Source organism: Globicephala melas, chromosome 3, assembly GCF_963455315.2.
Source record: "Globicephala melas chromosome 3, mGloMel1.2, whole genome shotgun sequence".
Classification (NCBI taxonomy): domain Eukaryota; kingdom Metazoa; phylum Chordata; class Mammalia; order Artiodactyla; family Delphinidae; genus Globicephala; species Globicephala melas.
Genome location: NC_083316.1, coordinates 124,860 through 149,357, shown reverse-complemented (window position 1 = coordinate 149,357; position 24,498 = coordinate 124,860). Strand labels below are relative to the sequence as shown.

Below are 24,498 nucleotides of genomic sequence, written 5' to 3'. Positions count from 1 at the left end.
AACGGAGGTCGTGTGTTCTGCCCAAAGTGACATCACACCACACACCATTCACGAGGAAGCCCCCTGGAAAGGGACGCAGTCTCACAGCCTCAAACGAGACAAAGCCACAACTTAGCCATTAGAGTATAACTCAGAGAAGAAACGTCGCAGCCCTCAGGAAAACATACAGCAAACACTCGACAAAGATCTTATTCAAGAGGGAAGCACTGAGACATTAAACCAGCCTAAGACGTGTCTGAGACACTAGGTGCTCACAGGCAGCTGGGATGAGATTGCTGCATTAGATGCGAAATTAAAATCCCCCTGGGTGATCCCTGAGCAGCCCTGTGCCCACATGACTTGAAGAGGAGGTACCACCCAGCTTTTCACTTTATTTCAAAATTCTGGACTTTCTGACACACAGGTTCAAACACCCGGGTGGTGACTTTGCAATAGGATTTAGACTCTGTGCTGAGTTTTCTGAGCAAGAAACAAACCCAAGCCTCACATAGCCCCCAGCTGCACCTCTGCCCTAAACAGTGTGGCACTGGTGACCACATCTCAGCGCAAAGCCCGTTATCACTCACCCACCCCAAACCCCAGTGAACTGAAAATCGACGCTGGGTGACACCCATGTCCACCGGAACGTCTCCAGAACCAGACGGACTGCGTCATTTGTTACTGTAATTCCTGTGCGGCTCCCGGGAGAAGTGTCTGGTCCAACTGTCCTCACGTCTTTGAGCCGCAGATGCAAAGTCCAGCGTTTGCCTGGATCTCATCCCAGTGGGCTAGTCACGAGTCTGTGAATACACCAACCCCCAGTGTTTCTTGGTGCGGGGGGAACCTATGAAACGTTTGCGATGTTCTATGGTTAACAAAAGGCCCAATTTTCCTATATGTTGACTGCCTCTTTCCCTCCCACTGTTTGGGTCAATCACTAGGACATGAAGCAGACCCCGAAGAGCCTCGTCAGTGAGTCCTTCCCACCCAGACTGGGTACCAGCCCGGAGATGGCAAGTCCTGTGCCAGCCCGGAGATGGCAAGTCTGGACAGCATTTCTCACAGTTTCTGCACCACTTCAGAGATGCTTTACCTAAAAACAGAAAACCTTCGCATCCACTTCCACCGGTCTGGAGGATTTCCTGAAGCGCCGTCAGTCTCAGAATCGGAGATGAGGCTGGGCCTCTGAGGCTCAGATTCCTGTGCCCCTCAGACACTGACCCAACCGAGACACTGCACTTCGTTAATGCCAGGTTTTCTTATATTGCGGTAAAATCTATGTAACGGAAAACTCACCGTTTTAGCCACTTTCAAGAGCACAATTCTGTGGCACATTCACGTGGTTGTATGGCCGTCACCACCATCTCCAGAACTTTCACATCTTCCCAAACTGACACTCTGCCCCCCCCCAGCCCGGCCCCGCCATCTACTCCCTCCTCCAGGGACCTCCTAAGTGGACTCGCGCAGGACTGGTCCTTCTGTGACGGGCTTGTTTATTTAGCACCACACCCTCCGGTGCATCCGTGTCGAAGGATGTGTCAGAATGTCCTTCCTCTTTAAGGCTGACTAATATTCCGTTGCACGTACAGACCACCTTTGCTTATCCGTCATCGCTTGATGGGCATCTGGGCTGCTTTCGGCTCCTGGCTCCCGAGGACGATGCTGCTGTGAACAGGGGCTCCAGCAAGACGTGAGCACACTTTCGGGAAGGAAGGTGTCTAAAGCAAGGAGGAAAGTCCACAGCCTTCTCCCCCTGCAACACTGCCTGGGAGGAAGGAGGCGTGTGATGGGGCGGACCTGCCGCCAGCTCAGAGCTGGGAGTCTTTCCAGAATGAGGACGGTGCCTGTGTTCTCACTGGCCCTCCTGCTCTGGCTTCAAGCGCCTCACCTGGGAAACCCGGGGCTCCTGTGCTGCTGGGATTTGATCTGAATGGGCACCTGCCTCCCTCCCTGCCCCGTGCCCATGCCCAGCGGGGTCTGATGGCCGAGACCCCGGGGGCTGGTGCCGCCCATTGCGGCCGTGACTGTGACCCTCAGACAAGGGAAGCCAGCTCTGGCCTCCACAGGCCTCGCGTCTTATTGGGAGCCGGCCGCAGCGCCCCAGAACGGGGCCCTGCAGGCTGCCGGTCCAACACCCTCCCTCGGGGCTCTGCAGTGCCCCTCCGCCAGGGGTCTGGGCAGAAGCAGGGTGGGTGGCGCTGGGTCCACCTCGGGACTGTCAGGACACAGCATCCATCCTTCTTACAGCCTCAGCTCAGCGCTGACCAGGGAGAGGTGACGTCACCAGTGGCCATGCGGCCCAGGTGACTGAGCCCAGACACCTCAGCTCAGCGCTGACCAGGGAGAGGTGACGTCACCAGTGGCCATGCGGCCCAGACACCTCATGGGGCTGGGCAGTGGTGGCCGCGAGGGCCTTGCGCCCTCCCCCGGGCAAGCTGCAGACTCGATGCATTCCCCCCAGCCCCCCGGCAGCGGGAGGGGGCGAGGTGGGTGCTGGCTGTACCACCAGCCCTCGCACAGCATTTCCCATTTCAGAGACTCATGACATCCCACTAATAATAGTCCAAAGACCAAAGAAATGTTCAGGGTTTGAGTATATAAAATGCCGTCTCAAAAAAGATTTTACGAGATTAGTCATGACCAAAAACAACCTTAATTTTAACTCCTCAGGCAGAAATTTAAAAAAGCAGAAAGACCATAAAGTGCTGTTTGCCGGCCCATATGGATTCAATGTCAGATCGACGCTCTGCCCAGAGCCATCACGCCAAATACTTTTGCACATGTGGGACCGCCTTTCAAATATGCGTCGCAAACATTTGTTTGTTTTCTCTCTCTCTCTTTTTAATCCTACAAGACTTTTGTGTTTTTTTAAACATGGTACATGGAAAATGAGATCACTTTTCCAAGTGGAAAAAAGAATTTGGCCCCAAGCGGAAGGCTGCGCGTTTTTAAGGGGAGAAACAAGCATATCCACATTCAGTTACTTAGCAGCCACAGGGCCTGCACCTGCCGCCGCAGGGCCTGCCCCTCGCTCTGCCCCCCGACGCCGCTGCCCCAGCCCCTCTTCGGGGATCAAGCCAAACGGGTGAGAAAGCGGAACTTCCTTTTCCAGCCCTTGAGTATCCTGATCTCTTCCAGCCCACGCAGAAAAAACAGCTAGCCTGTACTTCAAAGATTGCTCGTCAAGGTCACGGCAGAGGAAAAAGAAGAGGGAAAAAGGAACAATTCCAACGGCCCCTCTCACCGCCCCTCCCTGGAATGAAGGGAAGTCGGGAGCTGTGCCCTCCCCTGAGAGCCGTTGCCACGGTTACAGAGCAACACCGCAAGGCCAGGGCCGCCAGTCACGCGAGCTAGTGAGGGGCACCCGGCGTGTGGGGCAGCCGCTCGGCCCTGCTGGAGCCAGATCACTCGCCGGGCGTCGCAGTGGGGCCTGAGTGCGTGCGAGGCGCTCCTGCTGGGAGCGGATCGCTGGCTGTTTATAGATCCCACAAACAGTAAACTTGGCCTTGGGCTCCTGCCACGGAGCGGCTACGGCACTTGAAAGCAGTTCTCAAAGATGCATTTGGCTGACAGGGGCAGGACCGCAAGGGTGGAGGCAGGTGCGGGTGCCCAGGCCCTGGGAGCTAGACCCTCGTGCCAGCGCGGCCCCTGCTCTGGCCACCCCCTGCCCAGGGCCCTCCAGGTCCTTCTCTCCAGGTGAGTGACCTGGCTGTGGCACAGACACCTGGGCGGTGGAGGTACCTGGACAGGGAGCTTGGCCCTGGGCCCTCCAGCCTCCCTGTGGCTGGTGGGAGTGGAGCCCAGACCCGGACACAGAACGTGGCCACAGCAGACAGACACCTCTCTTCCTTCCCTGGGGGGACGCAGCTATTCCAACCGAGTGCTGCCTTTTCAGCTGTGTGACCTCGGACAAGCCAAGGGGCAGAGCAGGGCCTGAGTGACCACAGCGATCGCTGACCAGTGAGCCCTGCACAGTGACCCTGGACGGTCAGGGGCTCCTGGTGGACAGTCAGGGGGTTCACAGTGGAGCGTTCTGGGGGTCTAAAAGCCACGGAGAGGCCATGTCCAGCCAGGCCCCAGGCAGCTGAACTGCCTTCAGGGGTGGAGCCAGGAGCTGGGGGCTTCTGACCCACAGGGAGACCACTGAGTGGACAGAAAGCACGACCTTGAGGGCCTCGGTGGGACACAGCCTGGGCGTGGCGCTGCCCTCGGCCGCTTGGCGTACGGTCGGGCTGGCGGGGACTGTGGGCCAGCGGGAAGGAGGCAGGGCGTGGGCTGGCGGCCGCCGGGGAGTGGGGGGCAGGCTGCCCTTCCTGGCTGCGTCCACCTGCGGGCCAGCTCTCATGAAGCCTCTGACACTTTTATCTATGTCTGTCGCGCCCCTGAAGGAAAAGCCACGTCAAAGGAGTCTGGGAACAACAGGCTCAGCGGTCACAACGGGAGGTGAGAAAGTGTGGTTTCTCTGAGCACCAAGACCAAAGTGGGAGACAGAGCAGCCCGTGCCGCAGCCTGCTCAGCGGAGGCCCCGGAAAAGTGTGGGTGCAGGGGTGAGGACATCAAGGAATCCTCCCTGGAGCGGTCGAGCTGGGCATCCTGGGGCTGCCCGCCCCGGATCCCCAGACATACGCCCGTCAGCCTCGCCAGTGCCATTCTTCAACAGCTGGGGACCCAGGGGGTTGTGCAGCCGCCATCCCTCACAGCCACCCCGAGACCCTTGCCCCTGGGCCACCCGGCCCCCCCCCACCCCTGCCGGCTCTGCTCTGCCCTTCCGGCCGACTCCTACTGTGCTCCACCTTCTGCGCCGGGTGACTCCGTGATTCGGCCACACGTGCTCTGGGGTTTCACACCTGCGTTTCTGGAGGACGCGTGGGCCCTCACCTGCGCGCCCGGCACCAAGGGGCAGAAACCGCAGCAGGGAGGCCCCGTCCACGACCTGCCGGGAGCCGACACCCTCGGGGCCTCCGGCGACTTCTCCCAACCAGGGAAGGGCTTTCTAGGTCTTTCTCTAGAAGACCGACGGCCTGAACGTGAGAAAGTCTCCACTCTTGTTCCCAGCAGGTCGCCTGTGGTTCCTGAGAAGTTCCCGGCAACTGTGCTGGCTTTTCCAGAAACCACGCCAGCACGGGCCGGCAGGGGTCGGTGGCCTGCTGGGTGTCTGCGGGGTCCCAGACGCGCAAGGCCGCTCTCACACCATTTCCGCGGGATCCGTGGGCGCCACTGGGTCCAGGCTGCGTGGGTCACCTTCACAGGCCCGAGGCTGGCGGTGGGAACGGGTGAAACCCCTTCACCTCGGCGAGTCAGCACATCTGCCCGTTGGCCACCCCCTCCCCCGAGGATTTTCATTGTTTCAACCTTAGGGTCCTGCTCCAGCCTCGAACTCAGAACCAAACACGATCCAATGGGTCTGAGCCTCCCCTCCGGCTCCTTTTAAGTTCTTTTGGCATTCAGGTTAAGCACGGATGCGAGGCTTCTGCGTGGGCGCAGGGCGAGCCAGCGTGGGCTCTGTCCCCTCCCCAAAGTCAGCCCACGTCATCCAAACGGGAGTGAGCCCCAGAAAGCCATGGGGACCCCAGCTGCTCCTCACTGTGGCCCAGGCAGCCCTGCGCGGCGGGGGCGGAGCAGAGAGCAGGTAGAAGGAAGCCTCTCTATGGTCTGCTGCGGCCCCTCCCCTAGCTGCCTGGGGACAGTCGGCCTGGTGGGATGACAGAGGCAAGGGCGCACCGGGCACTCACCCCTCCCTGCCCCCCCTCCACAGTCTCATGCAAACCCCAGGCCAGGGCTCCTTCCAGGTGGCCCTTTCTGAGGGGAAGCCCTCACCAAGGAGGCAAACCCGCCGGCCCAGCCCCTCCCCCCAACCCCTGCCCTCTGACCCTCCCTCCTGCCCCCAGCACACAGCTGCTCAGGGACAGAACACACGGACCAGGAGACAGCCTGGGAGATGCCCGGCAGGTGGGGCAGCACAGAAAGGAGACCAAGGATGAGACAAGCATGAATTTAAATAAATATGTTTAAGGAGATAAGAAAATCGATTAGCAAAATGAAATAATAAGAAGAAATAGTACAAGCAAATCAAGGGGAACTATTTATTAGGTATGAGAATGTAAGGAAGAAAGAAAACATTTGACGGTGTGCTGTGATGGGTACCAACCTGGAAGATCAGTCCTGAAGACAGCAGAGAAGGGAAACCAGACAGAACGCAGAAGTAAGAGCAGCAGATGGGAGACAGTGCCCAGGGATAGCTGGGTAAAGGTGTCTCCAGAGGTAGAGCCAGTAACAGAGGGGGACAGCATTGGATGCAACGATGGAAAACAAAATCCAGATTGAAGAAGAAAGACCTCAGATGGAAAGAACTTGGAGCACCAAGCAGGCAAAACAGACGAAAAAGACACATTACAGTGCAATTCAAGAATATCAAAGCCAAGAATGTCAGGCTCACGAAAGCTCAAGAGGGAGCCGGAGCGGAGCCGCTGCAGAGAACCAGCCGCGGACCCCGTCAGCGGCACCCGCACTGCAAACAGTGGGACAGGAGTTCCGAAGGCTGAAGGAAAAGCTCTGAACCTAAGATTCTATATCCCACCAAGCTGTTATCCAAGCACGAAGGCACGGGGTGAGATGCAGGAAGATTTCACATCAAGACCCTCAGTGAAAGCACTGAGGGGAGGCCCTCAGAACAAGAAGCACATCTGGGGGCTGCGAGGAGGGTGACCCACATCCTGAACCTCAGGGGGGCCTTAAAAAGTCAGGAACACAGACTAGATCTGTGCCGTCCAGGATTCCACTTCTGGACAAAGTCACTGTGTCCGTGCGGGGTCGGGGGGCCTGGACGGATGCAGGACTGCTGGGGAGACGCCAGCCCTGCTAAATCTAGGGGGTCAAAGAGAAACCTGCTTGGAAAGACCTGCGCTGAAGGTGATCCCCCGAGAACGAAAGCAGAGTGTGTGACTTAAACTGGCATGAGAAAGCTCAGTCAGAATGGGGAGCTAGAGAGAAGAAAAAGAAACCAAGGAGAGTGCAGTCAATAGAAACAAAATATGAGGGCAGAAATTAGCCCCCAAACAAGAGTAATTCCAAGAAGAAACGGGCTAGACTCGCCAACTACAGGATCCCCCCACAAACACTGCAAGAGAGCCACTTCCCAAGAAAGGAAAGCTGACGATGAAAGTACGAGGAGGGGTCCCAGCTGCAAGGACACCAGAAAGCTGAGCAGCTTCAAGGTCTGGACTCTAGCGGGACGAGGGCTGGAGTCAAACGTGCAGGATGTGAGAGCCACAGAGCCCCGGAGCCCCGGCCAGGCTTCCTGCTAGAGCGGCCGCCTGGAGCCGGGGTGGCGTGAGCTGCCAGCTGACGGCTCACAGAGCTGCTGCCCCCGGGTTTCCCCAGGTTTCAGGCGTCCGCGTGTCCCCGCCGCCACTGCAGCCCTCGCTTCCGCTCTGCCGGGGGATTGAGCTGCGTCATGGTTCTGCTGGAATCCGCCTGGCGTCTGTGCTCGCAGACTCTTCTGGGGGGAGGCGGGGGGTGGGCAGGGAATGCACTGTCCTCACTGACCGCAAGCCTGGGCCTTACCTCCCTGGCGGACGAGCTGCCCCCCCCCCCAGTGTCTGGTCCACCGCCTTCTCCCCCCACCCCTTCTGGAGGGGCCTTGGGCTCCAGGTCCCCAGCTGCCACTTGGTCACGGCCTGGTCCATGTGGAGGAAGTGGAACTGGGGGGGGGGCCAGGATGCCAGGGCTGTCCTCACTCCCCGCCGCCACTCCAAGGACAGGCAGGTACATGTGGATCCCCGGTTGGAAGCCCCCTCCCCTGAGGCACCTCCTCGTGGCCTTCCAGCCTCCACCTTCTCGTCTCCGAGCCCGGACTCTCCTGTCCTGGGTGCAGAATTTCACAGAGGCGAACACCTGGTCCTTCTCATCCTCTGTGCTGTTCACCCAGCAGGGACTTTCAGGCTGGAAACTCAGTCCTGGGCTCTGCGAAACCTTCTGGGTTGCTTCCTTGATGATTTCCTCCCCTGTGGTCTTTCTGGAGCTCCCATTAGGCAGGTCCCGTGGGGCCTGGCCATTTCCCCGACTTCCCTCTGTTATTCTCCGCTCATTCTTCACTTACGCACGGGAGCACTCTAACTCCGGACCCTTCTACGGATTTCTAGGTGTTGCTCTCATGCTTTTAATTTCTGAGCTCTTTTAAGATCTCTGAATGGTCGCTTTTACAGCTACCTGTGTCCCGTGTCTGAGCGGCTCGAGGGCTGTATGGTCTGCCTGTCTGGTCATCTCCACTTTGCACATCTGTCTCCTCCAAGCTGACTTTCCTCCTGGATCCTGTGTTTTGCTCCATCAGCCTCTTTCCCGGAGGGTCCAGGATCCCTGTGTGCGCTGGATTTGAGGAGCGGGTTTGGGACAGCCGACAGGAGGCCGCCACCACAAGCCTGTGCGGCCTCGGTGCCGCACGTCCTGCAGGGGGAGCCCGGACGTCTGCACTTTTAGTCCCTTATCCATATAAAGTAGCAAATTCACAGGCTCTGAGAACCAAGACGGCAGCACTGGAGGCCCTTCCCCTGCTGAGCGCCGACCCGAGTTACTGCATCCGCTCAGCACCAGAATGTTCGAGTCACGCTGGGGGGAAGGCAAGAAACAGATGCCACCTCTGAGCTGCCACGAACAGCGGAGTGATCAGGTAAGGGACGCAACCAGCTAATACATCCTCCTCCATGAGATAAAGGTAGCACTTTGAAATGAAAACAACAAAAAAGATGAAACGTCTCGGAAGAGAAACAGACACTATAAAAAGAAAGAACCGAATGAGAATTTTAGAACTGAGAAATAAAATATACGAAGTTAAATTTTCACTGGATGGGCTTAATGGCAGAATGGAGGTGACAGAGAAAAGGGTCAGTAAAGGCAGATAATAGGAAGTGTCCAGGCTGAGAGAGAAAATATTGGAAAAAAGTGAAGAGAGCCTCAAGGACCTGTGGGACAGTGTGAAAAGGCCTAACACCTGGGCCAGTGGAGTTTCCGAAATAAAAGAGAAAGAGGTTGGGGAAATAAAAATATTTGAAGAGTATGGCTGAAAACTTTCCAAATTTGGTGAAAGACATAAATTTATAGATTCAGAAAGCTCAGCGAACGCTAAACAGGACAATCTGATAAACCCAAGCACATCAACATTAAGCATCAAAAGTCAACAGAGGGGCCTCCCTGGTGGCGCAGTAGTTGAGAGTCCGCCTGCCGATGCAGGGGACACGGGTTCGTGCCCCGGTCCGGGAGGATCCCACATGCCGCGGAGCGGCTGGGCCCGTGAGCCATGGCCGCTGAGCCTGCGCGTCCGGAGCCTGTGCTTCGCAACAGGAGAGGCCACAGCAGTGAGAGGCCCGCGTACCGCAAAACAAAAACAAAAACAAAAACAAAACAAAAGTCAACAGAGACACTGAAATGGAATACTAATAAATATTACTAAAATCAAAAAGGCGGCAGAAAAGATGGAAACAAAAAATAGAAAAATTATGAAACGGTAGACTGAAATCCAATAATATCAATGATTACCCTAATATAAATGGCCTCACACACCAATTAAAAAAAAAAGATACTGTCAGACTGGACTTAGAAAAACAAAAAAGGTCCAAATATGTACTGCCAACAAAGGAGAGATATACATTAAATATAATAATACAAATGGACTCAAAGTAAAAAGATGAAGCAAGACATGCCAAGGAAACATTAACTAAAAGGAAGCTGGGGTGGTAACGTTAGCATTAGACAAAGCCCACCTCAGAGCAAGGACAATTACCGGGAATAAAGAGGCATCTTATATAATGATAATGACAGAAAGGTCAATTCATGAAGAAAACATAGTAATCCTAAGTGCGTTTGCGATATACGACAGAACTCCAGAACACATAGACAAAAACTGGCAGAACTTAAAGGAGAGACACAAGATTCCACAATTATACTAGAAGATGTCTTTCAGGTTAAGACTAGACAGAAGCTCAACAAGGATATAAAAGCCGTCAACATTGCCAACCAGCTTGATGTGACTGGAGTTTACAGAACACCTCATCCAAGGACAGCAATCTGGTGGGGGCCCCTTCCTGGCTCACAGATAGCCATCTCCCACGTGGTAGAAGGGGCGGGGGACTCTCTGGGGTCTCTTTTATAAGAACACAGATCCCATTCATGACCAAGTCACCTCCCAAAGACCCCACCGCCAAACACCATTGCACTGGGGGTTAGGTCTCCAATCTAGTATGAATTTGAATTCTATTAATTTGCGGGGGATACAAGTATTTGGTCCATGGCAACAACCAATGAAACCAATAGCTGTGTCTCTGAAAAAAATCAATAAGATGAATACACCTCTAGCCCAGCTGACTAAGAAAAAATAAGAGAAGATGCAAATTACCAATGAAATGAGAAAGGAGACATAGTCACAGAACCCACAGACATTAAGAAGGCAACATGGAGCCCATGGTGCTGGACTGCGGAGGCTGGGAGACGGCTGGGAGGCGCTGTGGGGCCTGGGAAGCCACATTCTGCGGAGGGGAGGGGGCCATGGAAGAAGACTGGGCCCAGGTGCCCCAGGGGCCTTGTAGGGGGAGGGGGCGGCCTCCCAGCGTACCCGGCAGCCCTGTGTGGGAGTGGGCTGGTAGGATGAGTAAGTCGGCTGGTGGTGCGCCCGGCGGGGCCCTGAGGGGCTGCCTGCGAGCTAGCGGCCCCTGCTGGGTACATGTGAGCTGGAGAGCTAGAGGAAAGAGCTCACCACCCTGAGGCGGGGGGGACGGCGGGGGCCCTCCTCTGACTTTTCCTTCTCCTTATGACTTTTGGAATCAAGTTTGTGTTTCACATTCTCACAAAAGGATAGTAAGTGAAATCAACAAAGATAGGAAAGGACCCCCGGAACGTCACACTCTCGGAAGACCAGTCACACCCAAACTGAGGGGTTCTCTGCAAGACGACAGGCCAGCGCTCCTTGGGAAGTCAGTGTCCCAGAACCCCAGGGCAGGCCAAGGAACGTTCTAGATTAAAGGAGGTGAGAGAGGCAGGACAGCTAAGCATGTGACGGGGTTCCTGTTGGCACAAACGGGGCACTGGGACCGTGTGGGAGCTGAGTCGGCTATGGACACAGTCACAACACAGCCTCAGAGCCCTTGGTCCAGCATCTGTGCCCAGGCCGTGGGGGGCATCCTGGTTTAGCAAATGCACCGAGGCCTCTAGGAGTAAAGGGCATCACGCCTGCCACGCACCCTAAATCGGGTCAGAAGAGAAAATGAGTGTGGAGACAGGGCAAGTGCTAACACGGAAACGTCTGGGAATCTGAAAAATTCTTTGTACCGCTCTGTCAACTGTTTCGTAAGTCTGAAACCACACCGAAATAATAAAAGAAGAAAGAGGTTAAGAAAAAGCAAAAGAAAAGGGCAACGTGGAAAACCGTGGACGATTTTGTACCCATAAAATCAATAACATAGATGAAATAGACCAACTCTTTGAAAGATACAAACTACTAAAGTTCACACTAGAATAGATAACCTGAATAGTCCTTTATCAATTAACAAAACTGAATTCATACTTTAATCTCCTATGATTAAAACTATGATTTGAATTATTAAACTTCTAAAGAAAACTCCCAGACCAGTTGTTTTCTCTGCTGAATTCTAATAAGCATTTCAGGAGGAAATAATACCAATTCTACACAATCTCTTTCAGAAAAGAAAAGAGAGGGGAACACGCTCAGATAGTTTTATGAAGCCTCCACTAGCATATGACCCCACAACCAGACAAGAAAGAAACAAAAGTGTTTCTCATGAACAAAAATCCCCACAAATATTACCAAATTTAATCCAGCAATATATAAATAAGATCTATCCTGGGCATGCAAGGTTGGGTCAGCATTTGAAAATCGATTAATGTAATTCACAATATTAACAGACTCAGGAAGAAAAATCATGATCATCTCAATAGACGCAGCAAAAGCAGCTGACAAAACGAATCCATTCATAATAAGAACTCTCAGAAAACGAGGGATAGAGGGAAATTTCTTCATCTGGTATCAGGCATCTCTAAAAAGCAAAACAAGCAGAAGACTGACGTTTTCTCCCTAAGGTTAGGGAAAGGCAGAGGTGTTCGCTCTCACCTCATCTACTCTGTTGCACTGGAAGGCCTAGGAGTGCAATAAGGCAGGAAAAATAAAGCATGCAACTTGAAAAGTAGATAAAAGCTGTCTCTATTCTCGGAAAACATGATGATCTACGTAAAAATTCCCACAGAATCTACAGAAAAGCTCCAAGAATTACTGATGAATTCAGAAGGGTCACAGACAAAAAGTCAACCTAGAAAAATAAATTGTATTTCTGTATACTAGTAATGAAAGTAGAAATTAAACAGCAGCTCCACGTACAATAGCAATACAAATATTAATAGAAAATACTAAGGTATAAATCTAACAATATACACAGGCTCTTTAGGCTGAAAGCCATAAAACGCTGATGAAAGTAATAAAAGACCTAAATTAATGGGAGACACTGTTCATGAATTGGGAGAGTAGTGCTGTCAGGCCGTCAGTTCTCCCCAAACTGATCTGCGGCTCTAACACAACCCCAGTCAAAATTCCAGCCAGAATTTCTATAGCTGTCAACAAGCTAATTCTAAAGTTTATGTGGAGGGACGTCCCTGGTGGTCTAGTGACTAAGACTCCGTGCTCCCAATGCAGGGGGCCCAGGTTTGATCCCTGGTCAGGGAACTAGATCCCACATGCTGCAACTAAGTAAGAGTCCGCATGCCACAACGAAGATCCCGCACGTGGCAACGAAGATCCCGAGTGCTGCAACTAAGACCCAGAGCAGCCAAAAAATTAAATTAAATAAATATTTAAAAAAATAAAATAGGGCTTCCCTGGTGGCGCACTGGTTAAGAATCCACCTGCCAATGCAGGGGACATGGGTTCGAGCCCTGGTCCGGGAAGATCCCACATGCCATGGAGCAACTAAGCCCACGTGCCACAACTACTGAGCCTGTGCTCTAGAGCCTGTGAGCCACAACTACTGAGCCTGCATGCCAGAACTACTGAAGCCCGTGCGCCTAGAGCCTGTGCTCTGCAACAAGAGAAGCCATCACAATGAGAAGCCCGCGCACCACAACAAAGAGTAGCCCCTGCTCGCCACAACTAGAGAAAGCCCGTGCACAGCAGCGAAGACCCAACACAGCCAAAAATAATTAATTAAAAAATAATAATAAAATAAAATAAATAAAATTTATGTGGAGAATTGGGAGATTAGGATTGACATACATACACTACTATGTATAGAATAGATAACTAATGAGAACCTACTGTATAGCACAGGGAACTCTACTCAATCATCTGTGGTGACCTAAATGGGAAGGAAATCTTTAAAAGAGTGGACATATGTATGCGTATGACTGATTCACTGTGCTGTACAGCAGAAACTAACACAATATCGTGAAGCAACTATACTCCAATAAAAATTAATTAAAAAATAAAAAATAAAAAAATAAAAGAAATAATACTTGAACTCGCAAAAAAATGTAATAAAATTTATGTGGAAAGACAGCGAAACCAAAATAGCCAAAACAATTCTGAAAAAGGACAACAAAAAACAGGGGCCAATTCACACTGTCTGATTTCAGGACTTATTATAAAGATATATATATATATATATATATATTTTATTATTTAATTAAATTTTTTTTTTTTGCAGTATGCGGGCCTCTCACTGTTGTGGCCTCTCCCGTTGCGGAGCACAGGCTCCGGACACGCAGGCTCAGCGGCCATGGCTCACGGGCCCAGCCGCTCCGCGGCATGTGGGATCTTTCCGGACCGGGGCACGAACCCGTGTCCCCTGCATCGGCAGGCGGACTCTTAACCACTGCGCCACCAGGGAAGCCCATAAAGCTATATTAATTAAGACAGTGAAAGGTTGTGAAAGGTCAGACACACAATCTAGGCACCAGGACAGAGAGTCCAGAAACAGACACAAAAATGTGGCCAACTGATTTTTTATGAAGGTGTAAAGTCAATTCAGCGGAGAAAGGATCAACTTTCAAATAAATGGTTCTGAAAGAACTGGAAGTCATATGCAAAAAAAATAAATCTTGACCTATGCCTCCCACCTTACACCAAGTTAAATAAAAATGGATCCCAGACTTCAGTGTAAAACTTAAAACTGAATGTAAGAGTATAAAACACTGGACTCAAACATAAAAGTCTTTGTAACCTTAGGGTAGGTAAAGAGTTGTTGCATGTGACATCAAAATCATGACTTATCCAAAAAAATGGATGGATTGGACTTTGTCAAAGTTAAATACTTTCACTCTCTGCAAGGCCTTGTCAAGAGAATTGAAAAGACAAGCCAGGTTGTGAGCAATTACTACAGACCCTACATACAACAGAACCTACATACAACAGAACGTACATACAGTGAGGACACTTGTCCAGAACATTTATATGAGCTCTAAACTCGACAATAAGAAAGCAAACGACCTGATTTCTTTTTCTTTCTTTCTTTCTTTCTTTTTTTTTTAGTGGACAAAGACCTGAACAGACAGTTTACAAGGAGGATCTATGGATGGCAAATAGACACACGAAAAGATGCTCAGCATCATTAGTCATGAGGGAAACGCAAACTAAAACCATAGTGAGGGTCCAGCTATTAAAACTGCCTTGTAATACTGTGCAAACCAGGGACTTGCAGCAGCTGGAACTCCCGTTCCCTGCTGGCGGGGACGCACCAGCACAGCTACCTTGGAAAGCAGAGTGGCCATTTCTTACAAAGTTAGGCACACACAAATATGTAGGTATCATCCAAACAAAAGGAAAACCTATGTTCAGAGAAAAACCTGTGTGTGAATGTTTATCACAGCTTTACTCATAGCCAGCACACCCTGGAAACAACCCCGATGGCCTCAGCAGTTGGGTGGGCAAGTGCTCTGAGACGCCCACAACATGGGTGACGGAAACTCAGGTGGAGGACACGACTGCAAATGGACAGCAGGAGGGAAACCTGGGGGTGGAGGAATTGCCGTGTTGCTCACCCTATACTCCCCGAAAGAACTCAATCAGGAAATGTCCCGTGCGGCACAGGACACCCGAACTCCAGCCAGGGTCAAGTGATCAGAGTGTCTTCTGGCCAGACAGGCCTGAACTCATGGCTACTGCGGGCACGTTGTCCCGTCCCCACTGAACTAGACGGCCCTGCAGCCCAGCTTGGATGGAGGATGAGGCCCGGACGTGGCACTGACCACACACCCAAGGTCGGTGCTTCCAGAACCACGTCTGCCCTCATCCCCCACTCCCACGCCTCCTCCACCCCTCCCAGTGCCTGTACCAAGGTGCTTACTGGCGGCAGCTCTGCTGGGTCTTGGCTTCCCCGGGGGAGCCTCCAAACATGGACCAAGAGACTGGGCGTCCAGTCCCACCCCAACGGGGACCCTGGACAAGCCCCTAACGGCTCTAATTCCTGGTTGTTTCATGTTAAAATCACAGATGTTAGACCACAGTCACTCTTAATGTCTGTGTCAGCTCTAAATCTTATAGGAATTGATGACAGTTTATCTTCAAGAGACTGAAGATTGGAAATAAAACCTAGGATTTTCTTGTTATTATTGCTTGGTTTGCTTATTTTGCTCTGTTTGGGAATATTTTTAACTTGAAAATTAGTCTCTAATCCCAAAGTCTGAGAATCATTGCTCTGGCAGTGCTGTGAAGGGCCCTCGTCATATAACCAACCCTGATTCCAATCAAAGGGAGCTTCCAGAAACATCCTGTGGCTACAGAGAACGTTGGCTATGAAGGCGGCCACTTCAGGAACTGCTGGACCTCATTCTCCAAAATGGAGCAGGCGGGTGGGCACCCTTCTGGCCTGGCCAGCGAGCCCAGTGGGCAGGGCGTGCACCAGGGCAGGCTGTGGTGCCCAGAGCAGATGGGCAGCAGACCCAGACCCTCAGCCACAGGACCTCTTCTTGAGAAAGTCCACCCGGCGGGTAGCTCCCCAGACGTCCCCAGGCCAGACACGGGACGCACCACCTCCCCTGGCCCTACCCCCCAGGAGCTTGTGGGGACCTGGGAGTCAGGCCTGCTCATCACATCTTGGGCTGCAGCCTCAGCCAGGACGCAGGGCGGCCGTCCATGTCTGGAGGCCCCAGGGAAGACTTAGTAGTCCAGGCTTCGAGGCACACGCACGAGCAGAAAGGCCCGAGGTGCCCCCGGCCCGCCCCACGCCCCCCGACCCCGAAGGCAGGAGAGCCTTGCAGTGCCGCAGCTCTGCACCCACTGGAGAAGCAGGAAGAGTGTGGCCCTGGGCACAGAGGTGAGGACAGTGCCCTGGGCACTAACTGGGAGACCGGGCTGTGCGCATTGGCTTCTGTATTTATAGCTCAGAACAAAAGTTTAAAAAAGATTTTATGGCTAAGATGTCATTTTAATTTTGAACATGAATACGAAAAAAAGCAATGCCAGCTATCTTTTGCCAAGAATAGAATTCAAACTGGCAGGACATTTTTCAGCTCCATGATTACTAGCACTGACAGAAAAAAAAAACAGTTGCAAAGGAAAAAGAACAATATTTAAGATTTGCTTCCTAAAAACCTGATGAATAATGAATATGGGAACACTTCCTCTACTGAAAGCACGACATCTCCAAGAGCACGCTGCTCTCAGGCCCACACTCTGCTCCCGACGGGCTCCAGGGGTGGGAGGCCCCGGGCTCCTCACACAGGAGACTCAGACGTGAACCCCGTTGCCTGCAAGAACTTCAGTCCTCGCCTGTTCTTATCTCTTTAGAAAGCAAAAGGTCCCTAAGCTCATAGATCCTCAAAGCACATCCACACCCCTCAGCAGGGGCCGAGAGCTTGGGGGGCCGTGGGGCGGGGCCGGAGGGGGCGCCATGGTCGGGCACATGGGAGAGCAGAGGGCTGGACGCAGTGCCCGCACGATGAGAAGGTGCAGCGTGAGGAGGGGCACCAGGGCGAGGGGTGTCCGAGGAGACATGGGCAGAACTGGAGGAACCGGTTGGCCACTGCTGACCACAGCCGGAGCCCGGCCACCAGTCCCGCCACCTGTCAGTCCATCCTCCCTTCCCGGTCGGCGTTTGATGCTTCTAGTAAAAGGCTGGAATAGCGTGCAGAGAGGCTGCCCGCCTCCGAGAGGCCGGGCTGAGGTGGGACAGAAAGGGCGTCTCGTGGGCTCCCTTCCTCGCGGCGGGCGCTGCTGGGCGGGAGGCGCTGTCGGGGCCACGGGGGAAGTGGGGTGCTGCGGCCGCTGCCGTGCTCAGCCGTGTCTCCGTGGGCGGAGCGCAGTGTGTTCCCTGTGAGAGGCGCTGGCCCCGGGGGGCCGGGACGTGAACGGGAGCTGACCGCTCTGATCAGTCCCGTCGTGCTGGCCCCAGAGCGACAGGTGCGGGAGGGGCTCGGCCGACGGAGCAGCCTGGGCTGCAGAGCAGCGCCTGGAGGAAGCCGATGGGCTCCTGCCCGGCGGAACTTCTCCCAGTGTAAGCGGCACCCATCCTGAGCCACGTCTGCCCCTCATCGGGTCAACCTAACAGATGCACCGAATGTCGGGGTGCGGAGGGCATCGAGGACGCGCTGGCTTCCCCTGGGGGCAGAGCTGCCCACCCAGTGGGGCTCTAGGGCCCGAGGTGGACAGGCAGGGAGACACGTGGGCACGGCCAGCGAAGCACGGCTCCAGGGTCACCTCGGCGGCCGGCTGAGGGGCAGCCTGCCACGAGCTCCTCTCCCTCAGCACCCACACTGTCCTGTGGAGGGACGGCCTGCATCCCCCCAGCCCCTTGGAGGAGGGGCAGACCAGGGCCCGAGTCTCTCTAGCGGAGGCCGCGGCACCCTCGCTCTGTGATTTGATCCAACCCAGGAAGCTCCACCTCCTCTTTTCTTGTTTAAGAAACTGACCCACGAGCAACAGGGTCAGGAAAAGCAGTTCAGAGCCAGCCGGCCGGGTCTGTCTCAGGTGAGAAGCCCAGCCCGGGCGTGACGCCCAGCGTGTAGCACCAGCAACAGGGCAGCTGGCTCGCCCGCTAGCCCTGGGACGCACAATGCAGTCTTCCGTCCTCACTTTGAGGGGTAAAAAGCCCGCTCAATTTTTCATTAGGTTCTCCCGTTGACAAGTAAAACCAGAAAATGCAGAACAGAAAACGGTTTTCAGATTTGAAGTTCATGGGCCTCAGGTCACTGCCTGTGCTGCCCCCAGGGGTTCGTGGAGCCACATCCTGCAGCCCTTCCTGAGGCTTAACTTCCCAGTGGCTGTAAGCGGCCACAACCGAGGCCCACGGGGACACGGCCGCACGTGACACGAGCGAGGGCTCACCTCCAGTAGCAGCCTTCCCTCCAGCACGGCAGACCCTCCACGCGGATCCCTGTCTTCTGCTGAGGGGGCACCGGCCGCCGGCTGCTGCAGGGCTGTTGGAGGAGAGCACAGTTAGTGATGGTTCCCTGACGTTTCTCCAACTTCCACCCACCCTCCACAGGCACGCTGACCTGTGGTCTCCTCGCTGCCCAGAAGACACCCAGGGCGGCGGGCGGGGCAGCTGGGTGGGAGCCGGGTGACATTCGGGGGACCGGGACTTCACAGCTAGGCCGCGTCTGAGGACCCTGCCCCACTCTGCTCCCCAGAAACTGCACTCCCCCCTCCTGCAAACCCCTTAACCCCCCTCCCCATCTCAGGGACCCCCCCGGGGGTCCCCAAAGCTCCTCTCTCAAGACCCAAGCGCGGGCAGGTCCCCAAACTGGACACCACTGGTCTGGGTAACCAATCACCGGCCGGGACCCCCACGTGCCCCTCCCCCATCCCTCCCTCCTGGAGCCCCCGCCCCTCACCCAGAGCGGAGCAGACAATGCTCCCGGCAGGCGGGCGCCCCCTGCAGGCTCACGCTGCTTCTCCCAACACCCCCTCTGGCCTCACATCCACTTGGGGTGAAAAGCTCAGACAGATGTGCAGGTCAGACAGACGTCATCCACATCCCAGCCCCTGGCGCTTGGTGGGGGCCCCCAACTCCGTGCTCAGCATCATCAGCACCTGGGAATTATGGGGGCCGCTGGGGGCTGCTGAGCGCACAGGCATTAAAGGGGGTCCCGGCCAGGAGCGGGCCTGGCGCTGGTGCCTCTGTGGAGGCCGGGGGGGGCTGTGCCTACCCTTTCCCTCATTCAGGGGAAATGTCAATGCCACCAAGGGCCCTGCAGGCGGGCCCTGTCTCGTCTGGTTTTGGAGTAAAATACAACCACAGCATGGGACTCCCCAGCATTTCTCCTTCAAAACCAGCAGGCTGTGCCGAACTTTCCCTCCAGGGCGCACCCGCTCCCCCAGGCGCTGGTCAGAAATGCAGGGTCCCAGGCCCCAGGACAGCAGGCCCCCGACGTGCTCTCCAGGTTGGGCCAGGACCACTGTGGATCGAGACCCCCTCACACACACACAGGCAGTGGCCAAGGTGGCCCTTCATTTACACCCCTGACGCCGAGCTCAGGGCATCCACAGGGGCAAAGTGCGCGATGCAGAGGCCCTCAGGGAGGCCCCTGGACGGTGGCCCTTGGCGGCCCAGCCATGGCCTTCAGTCTCCGCCGGCCTCTCGGTCCCTCCCTCTCTCAGAAGCTTCGCTTCATCGCCTTCCTCTCCTGCACTAGATAGAACAAGAAACGAACCCATTTCCTCGAGGGAAAGCAGGTGTGTTCTGGGAAACACGACAGGCACACCTGGGTGCCTGGGCAGAGACGCAGACGCCGCCGTGTGTGCCTTAGACGCCCAGGCCTCCATTCCCAACCGAAACCCGCCAGCAGCCAAGCTCCCCTCGAGGCTGCTGGTTCTCTAGGTAGTGAGACAGCTCTGAGCAGAGAAGCCAGAGGCGTTAACTAACGTTTAGTCCATCTTGAGCTCCACTCTGCTCAGGAAGCTGAGAGGTGAATGCGTGAAACTCATAGAGCTCGGATTAGTCAGACCCAGGAGGAGCCCACCGAGAGGCGCCATGTCCGCGCGGGAACCTTCTGGCGTCAGAATGCTCCGAGCCTCTGACAGAGGGTCACACAGACCCCGTGCTCTGCTCTCAGGGGCTGAGAAGGCTAAAGGAGGGAAACGCCGACCGGCGGGGGCCCGGGACCCACTCCCGCCCCACCCCTCCCCGCAGCCCCCTGCCAGCACAAGGCCACGTCTCCCAGCTGGGTGGGCAGAGCCCAAGCGGGCCTGGTTGGACGTGGGGTCACAGCGGCGGGGCTGGGGGGCAGGACCCCGCCTCGGTGCGCCCAGGGGGACCGCCACAGCCCGGACCGCCAAGGCCTGCCTGCCACACACGCCGCTGCAGGGGCCGCCCCGGCTCCAGCCCGCTCCCCACCCCCGTGCGCGCTGGGCTGAGGGGAAGGGGACGCTGGGACGGGGCTTCCCTGCTCGCCGGGCCTGCGGACGCCGAGCCGGCTGTGCTGCCGCCCACGGCCGGAGGCTGGGGAGCCCCAGGCGGTGACGTCACCGCGGCAGACGCGGTTCGCCGACCCCCGCCGGGACCCAGCCCCACTCGGCGGCGCGCAGACAGATGCGCTCCGTCGCCCACAGACGTGCAGGGGCCGCTGCCCGCACAGGGGCAGCCGCGGCGGGGGTCCCCGCCTACCCTCCCTCCCCTCCCCCCACGCGGCTCCCCGGCCTCGCGTGCGCCCCCGCCGGGCACCCGCACTTCCCTCCTCCGCAGCCACATTCCGCGGGGCACGCCCGGCGGGGCCTCCTCGGGCTCCTGTCACGCGATGGGGCGTCAGCGCCGCGGTGACAGCCGCCTGGACCCCGGCCAGGGCCTCGCGTGCGAGCAGGGCCGCCAGCGCGCCCCACCCCCAGGCCTGTGGTGAGACTAGAAGAAACCGAATGTGATTCCGAGGCTGTCCCGGAGGCCCAGCCAGGGTGGGGGGCGCCTTCCCGAAAACTCATCTGAGCCGACAGCCCCGGCCCCCAGGTCAGGAGCGCCCGGAAGCTGAGTCAGGGCAGCAAACCCCAGTGCGGGTGGGGGCCACGGCCAGGCCCGCAGGCGGCGGGGGCCAGCCCTCTTCCGCGTGGGGGGCAGTCCGGAGGGGGGAGCCCGCGGCGCTGGGAGAGAGCAGCTGGGGGAAGAGCCCCGGGGCGGGGCGGCAGCTCCGCCGTCACCTGGCTCTGGTATTCGGCCCAGCGTCTGTCTCCAGGGTGCCGCTTCTCCTCTCCCTGCCACCACACGTCTCACCCGCGGGTCTGAGCGGGGCCCTGGAGGGGAGGCAGGGCTCTGGGCAGGGGCCTCCGCCGGCGGACCCCACCCAGCCATCGCCGGCGCCCTCTCCGCCCGGTCTCCTGCGGGACGAGGGGCGAGCCCGCCGCCACGCCTCGCCCCGCCTGCTCCTGGTCGCCCCTGGCAACAGGCCGGGGAGAAACGGCGGCAGGGAGCAGGTGTGTGGGGCGAGGGTCCACGGGGAGTTGGTGAACGCGTGCAGAGAAGGAGTCACTGTGGCCCCCTAGGCCCCGCGAGGAGGGACGTTTGGGGACGGGGTGGGGGAGCAGGGCCCCGAGGCCCGGAGCTCGAGGCGTCCCCTGCGGTCCAGCCAGGGGCGGAGAGGCCTGTCACGTCGAAGGGCCTCGTGCCCCTGGTGAGCCGCTGTCCCCAGAAAGGGGGCCAAGCCACGAGACGGGACCCCGGTGGCACCCGCGTCCCTTCAGCCCCACCCTGCGGGCAGCCGGCCCTCCTCCTGCCCAGCCTAGCCTGAGGGGCAGTGGCAGGTGAGGGCGGCCAAGAGCCCTGGTCCCACGGAAGCCGTCCTCCCGCAGGGCAGAGCCCGGGCGCCTCTGGTCTGTAGACAGAGCTCAGGGTCTCGAGGCAGACAGGAGGCCCAGCCAGGGCCGCCCCTTCCGGAGATGAACGGGCTCCCAGGGGCCCGCGCAGCCCAGCCTGGACCCGGTGCTCCGCCTGGAGCCCTGGCTCCCTCCCCCACTCGGGCCCGAGCTCAGCCGCACTTGAGGTTCTCACTGCCTGGTCCAGGCCGTCCACCAACTGGCTGTAGAACCAACCGGAACCAGCCTTCCTCTCACTTCCTCGATTTCTTGCATACCTGAAAAGGCTCATTTGCAACAGAGAGAACGTGAGGAATCGTGCTGGAGACAGTGGGCGTCCATGTGAATATGCTGCACACACAGCCTTAGGGGGAGGGGGAGAATGGAACGGCCACTGCCCCACCGGACTGGGGCTGACTGCACCCCGCCGGCCCCACCCGGTACCCCGCTTCCTTCCGAGTCCTTCCCACAGAGGAGACGCAGGGCAGTTACCACCCTGGGCCGAGCCCTGGGCCACGGACACCCCGCCCCCACCAGCAGCTTCTCAGGGGTCCTGTGCCTGGGTCTGGCCCCTGAGGGGTGCCAAGTGCTCCCGGTGGAGGAGGAACCAGAAGACGCCCCATCTCTGCCCCTAGATGGTGCGTGACGCCCAGAAGCCACTGTGCTGCCAGCCAGCTCCTCAGGGGACGGGACAGGTGAGCCCAGATCGTGGGGCACGCTGAATTGGGGACGTGTAGGGCAGTCCAGGGATTGGGGTACAGGACTTCTGCCACCCAGGGTGATTGAGAGAGAAGCTGGGGACACCACGGGAAGATGGGCTGAACCCCCGATTCTGACCAGCTGCAGCTCCTGGAGTGGATAGGTCCACGTCCAAGCCCAGCCCCTGCTTTGAATGAACACATGCCTGGTAAAAATCATCTCAGCATCGAGGGAGCACCCTAGGCTCTGCACTGTGCTCTGCACAGCGCACATGGCCTTGGCACCTGGGTCGTTTCCCCTCCAGCCCTGGTCCAGCAGCGCGCTGGGCCCCAGGCCCTCGAGTTCAGGGCTGACATCCACGCTTGTCCGCGTGTCCCAATGGCGGCAGCTGGCATGACCACGGCTCTGCCCGGCTCTCCCCAAAGCTGTGCCCAGAGGGCAGGGTGGAGGGAAACAGTGAGCTTGGAGCTCCTGGGACCCCAAGGAGCAGGCATGCCTCCCACTTCTGCCCACTTCCGGCCCAGACCCCCCTCAAAGGCCTGCTTAGCAGAGGAGCTCGGGCTCAGAGCAGGGGTCCTGGGAGCCTCAGCGCTGCCGTAAGACGGGCGTGGGCTGTCGTGAGGATCCAGCAGGGACACACACCGGAGGAGCTCTGAGCAGGGCGGGGCAGCGGGTGCCCTGCAAATGCCGTGATGTTCCGCGTCCACATCTTGTTGCCGCCAACTCAGCGCCAACCTCCACAAGGCCTGTGGATGGATGCCTGTGTCCCCAGATTCCTGGCCCCCCAGGGTGATGGTGTTCGGAGGGGCCTTTGGGTCACAAGGGTGGAGCCCCACGAATGGGATTAGTGTCCTCGTAAGAGACCCCAGGGAGCTCCCTCACCCCTTCCGCCATGTGGGGACAACCCAGAAGCGGTTCTCACCAGAGCCCGACCATGGGGCACCTGATCTCGGACCTCAGGCCTCCAGGACTGTGAGAGGTAAAGGCCTGTGTATTTGTCACAGCAGCTGAGCCAGGTAGCCGGCGGGGCAAGTCCCTGGCGGCCGGCTGTCCCCTTCGTGCGGCTGAGAGCAGGCGCGGGGGCTGGGTGAGCAGGACCTTCTGGCGGGCTCCCCTGTCACCTCCTGTGGGGCCGGCACACCCTCTTGTGAGACAGAGGTCCAGGACGTGGGGGACCAGCCACCTTCACAGGCCGGGCTGCTAACCGGCTCCACTCACCACTGCCCCCACCGCCAGGCCCCACTCTGGGTGACCCTGGCGACAACTGTCGGGGCCCAGAGGCCACGTGAGTCCAGGGGTTGACAGGAACCCCGAAGAGCCCCAGCTCACCTCTCCCGACACCCGCTCTTCTCCGTGATGAGTGGGCGCACATGGGGCTCCCGTGCAGTGCAGTGCACCTGCCGGGGGAGACCAGTGACCAGGCCTGGCGTCTGGGACGGGGCCAGATGGAGGGCGTGGAGCTCCCCACCCCGCTGCAATCCTGGCCTCAAATTAATGGACCACTTCAGTTTTCAGACATTCAAACTGTCCTCCCTTCGCTTTTCAAGAACTCAACGACAAACTCCTTGTTTTGCCTTTGGAAGATGCACGTGCATCACACAGGCTGGAAGAAAGCGCTGCAGCAGAGGACACTGCTTACTCTCAGTCTCCTTCTGGACAGGCTGTTTTCTGCACCTGGGCTGCCAAGAACGGACTTGCTCGCCGGGCTCTGTGCCCTCGCGTCCAGCTGTCCGCCCACCCAGCACGGGGAAGGTGGCGGCAAGCACGTGGGAGTAAAACAGCAGGCGCCAGAGGAGCTCTTACCTAACCACGGTGGGAGGCGGGCTGGGGAGGGGCACCAGCAGGTGGCACGGGCAGGGGTGCCCGTCCTTCCAAACCCCACGGTCAGGCTGCGGGAGAGGAGGGATTCCAACTGCCAGTCAAAGCCCCAAGTTCACTTAGGCGAGAAGAAACCTCAGGAGTGTGAATAAACGTGCTCATTTCACGCAGAGCCATATTTAGAAAACAAGAGAGTCCACGCCAGGATTATACTGCATCAGCTTGTGGATTTTCCT

The 24,498-nt window shown here is 57.0% G+C and overlaps 1 protein-coding gene across 2 annotated transcripts in view; it reads right to left on the bottom strand.

Annotated features, from left to right (window-relative positions):
• Positions 1 to 24,498, bottom strand: part of AHRR (aryl hydrocarbon receptor repressor) — a 64,089-nt gene that overhangs the window by 22,431 nt on the left and 17,160 nt on the right. The window contains exons 1-2 of one of the 2 annotated variants that reach the window (XM_070045122.1): positions 18,802 to 20,062; positions 18,293 to 18,384 (exon numbers count right to left, since the gene is read on the bottom strand). Coding sequence is in view for 1 of the 2 variants with exons in the window: in XM_030856487.3 (XP_030712347.2) it covers positions 18,293 to 18,384 (92 nt within the window). In the remaining variant the exon portion in view is untranslated. Of the gene's footprint in view, positions 1 to 18,292; positions 18,385 to 18,801; positions 20,063 to 24,498 lie in introns of those variants that run through there. The other variant, XM_030856487.3, reaches the window with a different exon arrangement.